Source organism: Olea europaea, chromosome 2 (genome assembly GCF_002742605.1).
Source record: "Olea europaea var. sylvestris chromosome 2, O_europaea_v1, whole genome shotgun sequence".
Taxonomy (NCBI): domain Eukaryota; kingdom Viridiplantae; phylum Streptophyta; class Magnoliopsida; order Lamiales; family Oleaceae; genus Olea; species Olea europaea.
In genome coordinates, this window is record NC_036238.1 from 8,507,316 (window position 1) to 8,518,041 (window position 10,726).

The following is a 10,726-nucleotide window of genomic DNA, read 5'->3' on the forward strand; positions in this document are numbered from 1 at the left end:
TTTATTAGTCTAACAGTAAAGTTTGACTTCTTCTCTCACATGTGGCTCTCACTTTTCTCCTAACGGTCAAAAAGTCAATTTTCAAAATCACTCCCAAACGGGACCGTAGCAAAACTCACAAAATAATGTGATTTCTGTATGTTACTGATTCAGTATACGATATCGTACTTTCACGACATTTATTTCTGCAGTCCAACAAAAAATGCATCCTTTCTTAAAGACGGAAACATTTCGCTTCATTGCACTTCGTTAAAAAAGGAAAATGCACTTGAAAAGCATACGATTACTTGTCCTCTATGGCCCCTGAGGAGCCAATCTCCCCATCTGTGGCACGACCAAACTGAGACCTCCCGATCGACTCTATATTTATAACTACAACTCGATCAGGTTGGACCTTTTCAAAGAACGAAAAATTCAATCTCATGCTGAAAAACACAAATTCGATTCTTAGCAAGTTGTATAAAAAGTAGCTCGATTTGCAGCTTTCTAAAATGGCGCGGAAACAATGTCTCTAAACCCCGAAATGCTCAATTCATTAGCTAAAGTGTCGAGGTCTTCGCCGGAGTTCATCTCGTTGCATTCATCTCCCACACAATTAACCACCGGTTTTAAACCCTGCAACATAACCAAAGATTGTTACGAAGGTTCAAGCATCATATCGCAACATTAATTTATATATGCAAAGTCACAAACAAGATGGTATACGTTGTTGAATAGAATCCCGTTGCATAATCCACAAAATTTTACTTGATTTTTTGTACTGATGAATAATCAAACAAACATTTCAATATTATAATTGTCCATGCTCAGCCATTTCGAGACAGAGCATTAAAAACGTGAAAATAAATAATTCATGAAAGAGCCCCAAGGGATAGTTTAGTGATCAGACTTTGAATTTGCTCACAATGATTATCAATTCGAGTCCTCCCAGAGCCACTGGGGTGAGTACCCGACCGTAAACTTCAGGACTCCATGAGATTAATCGAGGTGCGCGTAATCTAGTCCGGATACCCACGGTCATAAAAAAAAAATGAAAAAAATAAATAAATTCATGGAACCCTTCTAATCTAATATTGAATTGTTCAAATCTCATTAACACCAAAATTTAGCTACTGAATCTAATTGGTTCGACAAAACACAGAACAAAAATGAAAGAAATCAAGGTTTCACACGACCTACCTTAATGCAAACGACTCATCAGTAACCATGCAATTAGATGGTCATAAGAATTAGCAAAAGTAAATTTTAATTACGTATAAACAAGAGAACCTTTTGAGCCATCGTACAAAAAATGCTTCAACTCCAACTCAGTTGATCAGAAATATATAGATCCAGGATCTACTACAAGTGAACGTGCAACATGTTCGATAAAAATGTCAAGGATAACAAAGAATATCTCACTAAAGATTTCAAAAGCGGGAGGGTTGTTGATGATTTGAGGAGCAAGTCAATCCGTCCAGCAACCAATTTATAATTAGTTTAATCAAAATAATAATTACTACTCATTTATTATTTATAAATTTCTTAAAAGCTAATGTTATATTTTACTCATTCATCCCATAAAGATAAACTTATTCCTATTTTTGCACATATTAAGAAAAAGTAACGCATATGGTTAAAATTTTTAATTTTTTTCTAATATACTCCTACATTAAATAATGATTTAACTATGACTAATTTATATTTGTTGATAATAGGGTACATTAAATGGGGTATATTGAAAAAATTTTTAAAAAAAATTCTATAATTTTAAGAAGAAAAGTGATATATAAATTGGAACGGATGAAAAAGAAAATCAATCATATTTATATGAGACGAGAGAGTATAAATTAATTAATGAATTTGCCAAAACGGAAGCCAAAGTGATGTCAAGATCAAGATTCACTTAAGAAATAATTTGACTTAAAGTTATCTTAGAAACATAAATAAGAGTAATGCTCCTCATAGTTACTTATTGCTATTCATAATCAATAGTCATCATCAGAACAAGTTAATATCTTAATAACAAACTTATTCATAAAATGAACACTGATTATAATTATGAATAGCAGTCAAATTCATCAATAAAATTATATGCCTTAAATAACAAATGTTCACATAAAATGCCACATAGAGTGACTGTTGTACGTAGTAGTTGATTTCAAAAAGCATTACTCCATAAGTAAACGTGTTGGTATTGAAATGTTAAGATAAATAAATTCCCAAACACCTGCCTTAAAGGGATTAGGACCCTAATAATAATAATAATAATAATAATAATACCACCACCACCAAACACATCTTTTGGAGCAAAAAGTAATGGTTCCTTTCGTCTAGTGTGAGACTTGGGGACATACTATTAGACCTTCAATCAATCAAGAAAATAAAAAATAAAATAAGAAACATTGTCGTACACCTTTCATAATTCAGGCTGTGCCTAGTTTGTCAACTATTTTCTCACATTCTATCAAATTATTTTTTCTACAGTACTCATTTTTAATCACATATTTTTTATTAAAATAATATTACACATAAATTAAAAAAAATTTCCTTTTTTTTAATCACATATTTCAACATCAATCACTATTACATACTCCAATTTTTTAAATTAAAGGACCACAAATAGGGCTACAATATTAGAGGCAACTTTAGTCATTATTTATCTATTGTTCCCCAAAAACCCCTTTATTATTATTTTTTTTTCTAAAATTCATATTCAATTTTATATATGAATCCAAAAATTTCTCTTATTTTTTAACAACACATCTAATAAAAAATCACTATTCTAAATTTCATTTTCCCAAAACACTTTTTGGAATGAACATAACCACGCCGCTTCCATTTACTTCTATGCGAGTTTCGATGAAGAAAGCCTTTTTTTTTTTTTTTTTTTTTTTTCCTTTTAACGGTTACAAACAAACAAACAATAATGAAGTAATGAAAATTAGAATATTTTCTACTACAAAGAGAGGCCGAATAGATACCCACACAATTTCGAGTTCAATATATTTCAAATTTGATCTACCATATATACCTTAGTGAAAATCGTCAAAGCTTCTTCAATGCTCCTTGTGTTCATCACAGACATTGCTGCCTCCTGTATATATAAACAACATTTTTTATTTTTTCGGATTCATACAAAATATTAATTTTAGTATATTTTTCCCTTTATGAAAATTCTGATCCTATCTCACCAGGTGTATAGGGAAAGAAAGAAAGAAAGACATACTCTTGCATATTGGATTTGATCGATATTAAGAGTACGAGGTTCCTTCTCAATTGATGATTGCCTCTCTAATCCAATCTCCATTGCAGACATCCTTAAACTCCACGAAACAGCTTTTCTTCTACGTAAATGAAGATCATTCAACAACCCAACAACCATATATATACACACACAAAGAAAGTTTGTAGGGGGTGAACATGATAACCACGTAATGAAACGTGGCAAAACCAGCCCAGAAGACGATTACACACGTGTGATATTCTAGATAGCTATTCTGGAAAACGTGGAGGTTTACTATACATACTGTTCCATTTTTAGAAACTGTCGAGATTTTTTCAAAGATTTCAAATCTGAAATGTGGAAGTTTTTGATTTGCAGAAAGTTCACCTGCTTCATGAACTGTTACATGTTAATACGTGGATGTAAATGGAATGATTAGTCGGTTTAGCTAATGCGCACGTGTTCAATCTTGGTGGTGGGCGGCGGTCCTAATCGGTAGTTTTATAATATTTATTTTTTGTAAAATTATATTTTAAACTCAATTTTAAAAATTTATTTTTCAAAAAAAATAATATTATATGTATACACATGTATCCAAGGTTTTAGATATGCATTCCACAAAAATATATCAGTTTAAAAAATAAATCTCAAAATAAAAATCAAACAAGGACTAAGTGTATATTTTCCAGAAAAAAGCCCCAAGTACAGAAATTTTTTGACAAATTTATTACCGAAGTTGACGTGGCAAATTGTGATTTACTTGTTTCTTTTTTATTTTTTTTATTTTTTCATCTTCCAATGAATACATGCCATGTGATGTCTGTAAATATTTTTTGTCAAAATTGTCTGTACTTAGCGTAATTGTATTTAGTCATGCTTTGCGCTTTTTAAAATAATGCTTATAAGCTTAGTCAATCTAGCATTAAAGAAATTTATTTTTTGATTTTTTTTTTTCATAAATTTGAGTCATTCATTTTAGCGATATTTTATTACAATATAGGGTAAATTTCATTCAGTATCATATAACGGAAAAGTTGAATAACTTAACTTTAATATGTTTTAACTGGAACATTGAATTTTTGTTTCGTTTCAATTAGGTAAATTAATTCAAAATTTTAGTTTCAAACTTCACTTTAGTCTTCTTGTAGTTCATGTAATATTGTTTCTACATGCAACCCATTAATATACTAAATTGAAAAATAGTAAACTTATAGTACCAAATTTTAAAAGATGACAAATTCGAGCATAGCAACTTCACGATATTTCCTCAAGGAAAATTTCTTCAACTAGTGCAAAAAGTTTTCAAAAATTACCTATTAGGATCGAATGAGTTTCGTTACTTAGAAGTTGCACGAAGAACTAACGAATTGAACATCTTGACTCTTAAATCGACTTCAAGCAATAGAATTTTTAGGAAAAAGATAGAATTGGTTTTTGAGAGAGTATTACTAAATTTTTTGGTCTCTATAATGAGGAAAGAGATGCCCTATAAGTAGCCATGAATATGGACATTCATCAATGACATACAACCTTTCAAAGAGATGAAAGCAATTGTGAAGATGTGTTAAGGAGGAAGGGTTGCAACGCTTTGAGGAAGAAGACACGCCAGGGCCTAATTCAACATTTAAAATTATATCATATACACCCATTAAAAGATAAAATCTCACCATGTTGCGTAAACTTGCTACAAAGATCTTTTAAATTGTGTTTTCCAGGCTCAGTTTCATGTCACATTCTCTATCAAACAATTAATCCCTACGGTTCCAACCCACAACCAATATACTTATCTCGATTGCTTTTCAATCTCACGCACAAAGGAAAAGGATAACGGTGTTGATTTACAAGCCACAAAGGCATGAGCAAAACAATGAAAGAGGACAAAGAGAAGAACAAAATGGAGGAAGTCACCAATTTTTCACTCTCAATTGCACACGTTTTTCTCCGGTAATAAGTAGACATTTTTTTCTCTCTTTACACAGAAATCACACACAAGAAAATGGCTTGCTTAAGCAACATATTTATAGGAATAGGTTAGGCTTTAGTTGGACCAATAAAGGGGTTAAATGGGCTAAGATCCAATAGTCGTCCAATAGGTAAATATATGTGGGCCATCAACAGCATTAATTTCTTAAATTACTTTCACTTTCCATATTGTTTTTTGGGTTGAGGCTTTAGACTTAGTTGTTGTTAAACCATTCACTATTGGCCGAGGATTGTGAAAATATACTTCGATGTTTTATATCATTGTTCGGGACTTATTAGGTATTAAAACCCAATAAACTTCACCTTGATATTCAATCAACTTACAAGCAATCAAAACACAAAGTTCTTACTTGCATAATCAAGGTAACAAATAAAATTGGAACCACAGAACTTACCTTGTGTTTCGAACCTGAAGCACATACCATATCTGATTCATGTACTCATTAGGGCTAAGGTAAAACAAACACACAAGTAGAAGTAGCTAATCACGATAATTGATAAAAAAAAAAAAAAAACCATGCGATGAAGATATATAGGATAACAAACAGATCTTTTTAAACACTTTCAGACAGAACAATAGACTAACACGAAGTTAAGCAATCAAATGGCCAAAGCATATGCAACAAATGCATAAATGGCTCTACGAAAAGATTTCACTACACTTATCATATCCTATTCTATGTTGCTCACACATCGAGAACACATCTCCTCTCATCACGTACCATGCTCATTGGGCTAATCATTCAATTCATGTCTAACTGGTAAAATCACAATAGGTCTTAAGTCTACGAGATAATCCTCTATCACCATCTCATTTGTTCCAATGAATAATGGGTCTCTACCTAACAGAAGTGTTTCTCTCACACTTCACCTAATCAAGGTTTTCACATATAAAAGATTTTAACATTTAATCACCTCTTCACTTGTGATCCAAATGTCACACTCCATATCTCTGGTACAAATCACAAATGTACCTCTAGACATCTATAATTTACCTCACAAAAAAATATACCACACACTTACTGCTAATCCATCTTAACCCACTCTGCGTGGAAACACATTGCACCAAGTAATCATATTGCTCTTAGAATTCATGCGAATACACACATTAAACACATTGCAGTGCAACATATAACCATACAGAACTAAGCAATCGCATACATGTAGAAAGGATTACATAGATGCACTTACAATAACTAAGTTTACTCTAAATAAACCTCATTAGAGTCATCACTCTATTCAAAAGCCACATTCGCCTCTCCTTTCATCTTACCCTTCTTCTTTGGACAGTGCTTCACAAAGTGTCCAGATTTACCAAAGCTATAACATTGCTTACCATCAAACTTGTCCCAACTCCTGTCATTCTTCTTACCACCCTCATCACTCGAGTTACTACTTGAATCACTATTGTCTTTGAGCTCTACCCAAATTCATTTGCTTAAACTTCATTCTATTCATTATCATATGTATCTCATCACTCCTCTAATAATCTTTTTTGCCTTAATCTCTATCTCTTTGCTTCTTAGAGAATCAATAACAATATTAGGTTTTACGTTGTCTATAACATATTTAACTGCATTCTTAACCTCTTTAAATGAGTCGATCATAGAATTCACTAAAATAATGACCTTATAGGTTGCATACACAAAATTCTTGAACAAACTAACATTCAAATTGTAATCAAGATCCTTTGAAGATCCATTTTAAAACTGAAAAATCTTTCAAGTAAGTACAATTTATTAGGAATAGATTTAAGGATATATAAATCTTCCAACTTTTTTAAAATTCTTTTGTAGAGTCAAGTTTTCCATCGTTTTTCAAAACAACATTAAATAGATGTAAAAAAATATTATTGAAATGCAAGCAAGTTCATCATACTCTTCTTTTTGTGCTTGAGTTAAAAATGAAGAAAATTTGCCATTTACAACTTTTGAAACTTTTTGTTGAACCAAAATTTCTTTCATCTCTTTTTGTTAAATTAAAAATTTCTTTTTTTTTTCTATTGGAAATTCCAACTTCGAAATGCGAATTTTGAAAAATAGAATAACCAAGGTACATAAATAGGTCACACAAAGTAATCATAAGGCTCCGGTATACACCGTTCTCAATTCCCAAAGTTTCGTGAGATTTGAGATCTTAGTATTAAGGAAATGTTCAAACAAGTCAATTCCAGGTATTCTAACTGAATAGTCAATGCAACACACGTATGTATGCCAACAAAAATTCAATTTCATCCACAACGTAATCTCACATATTGACTTAATGCTAATTAAACATAAAAGTAACTATCAACTTCGATTACATTCAACACTTTAAATAAAGCAATAATTCCTAAATTTCTAGGACACGTAACCCAAATCCTAATTTACCTCACACTATGACTCTAAAGCTGAAATTTAACGGGATAAGCCAATGTACCAAGGTAGACCAATTTGAATCCATAAATAATGGGAGATGCAAATTTACTAATTTAGAACCACCACTTTTTGTCTTAAAATCTCCAACAACCATTGTAACACAAACACCAACGCTCAAAACTTGAACGTCCAAGTGTAAAACAGTCCAGAACCACAAATTTACCCAACATAGGAATAAATACCATCGTAAGGTCCACCATGCCCCCACGAGCATACTGTCTTCAAGCTCCATAGTTGAAAAGCCAATGACGAGCTTGCATGTGCCTGTAAGATGCTCTGTGCATGGGATCACTCTCTGCCGTGTATTGTGGTGCGTAACATCTGTGAATAGTATCTTCGAATTCTCCTCGACTTGTAGAGATAAGGTCTTAGTTTTCTCAAATGGTCTCTGGATTGACCGAAAAACACACATTAAGATTCAATTTTTCACTAATTTTCAATTGGTTTTCCTATCTATTTTTTGCTTCGGTTATTCCAATTTTTGGATTAGTTTTTAGTCAATTTTTTTAGCCAAATCCACTACCTTGAAGCTTTGATAATAATTTTACAAAAGTTCATTCCTAAGATCTTCTAAACGATGTTTTCATGGCTTGGTTTCTCATTACCTTCTCTACCAAACGGGTTTGACCAACATCTAATTAATTTACCTCAGTTGCTCCTCAATCTTACCCACAAAGGAAAAGATAAGAGTGTTGATTTACAAGCCACAAAGGCCTGAGAAAAACAATGAAAGAGACACAAAGAGAAGTCCAAAACGAATGAGGAAGTCACAAGTTTTTCACTCTCAATTGCACACTTTTTTTCTCCAGCATTAGGCAACGGTTTTTCTCTCTTATACACATATCATACACAAGAAAATGACTAGGTTAAGCAACATATATATATATGAATAGGTTAGTCTTTAGTTGGATCAATGAAGGGGTTAAAAGAACCAAGATCAAAGAGTCGTCCAATAGGTAAATATATATAGATCGTGAGTAACATTAATTTCATACACTACTTCCAATGGTCCATGTTGTTTTCGGATTGAGCCTTTAGACTTAGTTATTGGTAAACCATTCACCATTGACCGAAACCTGTGAAAATATATTTTGACATTTTACATCATCGCCTGGGAGTTATTGGGTATCAAAACCCAACACATTATATACTAAAAAATTATTTAGATTTCTTATATATTGGCAAAAGTATTAAAAAAAAAAACATAAATAATACTGGGATGGAAACTTTTCCTTGTTTTAATTTTGTAAAACTAATATTGAAAAGTTTACATCTGCATTATTTAAATTTTCAATGTATGTTCGATTCCAAATTCGATTATTTGTGTCCAAAAGAATGTCTAGTATGTAATTATAGGCATTTTTAATCTGCTATTGCAAAGATATCATAAAACCGGCACTACCAGGTACGTAATCTTCCACAATCTGTGAACTATTTACAAACTGTTGTGTTGCTTGTTTGATTATCATTGATACGAACTTTGATTGGAGTTCATGAAATATTACGATTGTCATTTTATGATGAATTATTTTTCTTTTACTTTCATGTATGACTATGTATATAATTTTTTGTCTGCGATTCCTGCATGTGAAATGAAAAATCATGTACTCTTGAACGGTAGGGGTTCTCTTCATAAATTGATTAATGGCTTTGTTATGTCGTTGTTCACCTATTTATGCCATTTAATACTTTTTTTTTTTTTTGGGTACTCTGTTCCTTCTTTCTATTTCTATGATTTAAATTGTGTGAGTCTGTATGGATTGTCTTTGTAATGTTTTTGGTTTGGACAGGTTTACAGATTCGCCCAATTAAAATAGCAGTTATTTTCGAATATTTTATTTAAATTTCAGTGAGCTTCTCCTGTTGGACAATTATTATTTGGAAAAAAATAGAGTTTTGAATAATGATTTTTATGAGAATATGTGAATAAAAAGTAGGAAAATTTTGGATTTACATGCAAAATATTTTATTATATAAATCTGCGGTGGAAAATAATAGAAAAAGAGTTTGTAAACAATGGTTGTCAATAGGCTTGGGCATGATTTTGGGCTGGTTTTGAGCTTAATCCAAAACACAACCGACTTGATCGATTTGAATAAATTTCAAACGACCCAATTTAATTGTTGAAACCGAACCATGGTTTGCTTTTTCAATTTTGAACCTAGAAAATATTATACTTGTCAAATTTTTATTGGTGAGTATATGAGAGAGAGTAATAGATAGTGAATTTCCTGAAAAATAAAATTCTACTCCTCTAAAGAAAATATTCTCTTTGATTTTGATGAAAATATGATTACATGAAAATATTTTCCATGGGAAAAATATAGATAAAACAGCACAAAAATAAAAATTTGAGTGGAAAACACACATTTTTTATTAAAAATAATGACAATCAAACGCACCCTAAATGCAATTTCTAACAACTTAGGGACTGTTCTCTTTGTATTTCAGTTTTGTAGTTTTGAGTTTTGAATTCATTTTGAGTTTTGTGTTTTGAGTTCCTATTTTGAAATTGTTGAAAATGCGTTATTTTTCCATTTTGGAAAACTGTTTCTCAAAACATAAAATTGGAAAACGCATTTACTTCGAAATTTTGATAATTTTTTTTATTTATCCAAAAAATCTGATTATTCAATAAATTTTAATAGTTTAATGTTCATATAGTATTAAATAACGTATAAATTTTGAAGTTGGTGAATCCTGAAATTTTTTTCCATATATAAAATAAACAACTTAAATTAAATCTGGTAAAACAGTTCAATAGATACAAATTAAATCAAAAGTAAATTTACCAATCAAGATATTCTTAATTTAGGATATCAAGATCAAAAGAGTATCTATATTCAAGCATGTTTGAGGACAATCAATGTCACACCCCTCATTTTTTTAGTCAAAGTCAAGAAAAATATTTGGTCAAAGTCAAAGTCATTAAGAACTTAAATTGAACAAATAATTTTTATGGGACTTAAATTGAAATTTCGAGTAATTGAAGGTTATGAATGATATAATAAAGGAATCCAAGGATTTAGCTTCTGTTATGGGAAAAGAAGTGACTAAATGTGATATTGTCTGAAGATAGTGGACTTGCTTTGCAATTATTTAATATTTACCCATTAAATAG

The 10,726-nt window shown here is 31.1% G+C and overlaps 1 protein-coding gene across 1 annotated transcript; it reads right to left on the bottom strand.

The window, feature by feature from the left end:
• Positions 1-215: 215 nt before the first annotated feature.
• Positions 216-3,419, bottom strand: LOC111410367. The gene is made up of 3 exons (XM_023040666.1): positions 3,209-3,419; positions 3,014-3,076; positions 216-615 (listed from the first exon to the last, which is right to left on the bottom strand). Exons 1-3 carry the CDS (start codon positions 3,362-3,364, stop codon positions 487-489), a joined length of 348 nt encoding a protein of 115 aa, XP_022896434.1. The 5' UTR covers positions 3,365-3,419; the 3' UTR covers positions 216-486.
• Between the last annotated feature and the right edge of the window lie 7,307 nt (positions 3,420-10,726).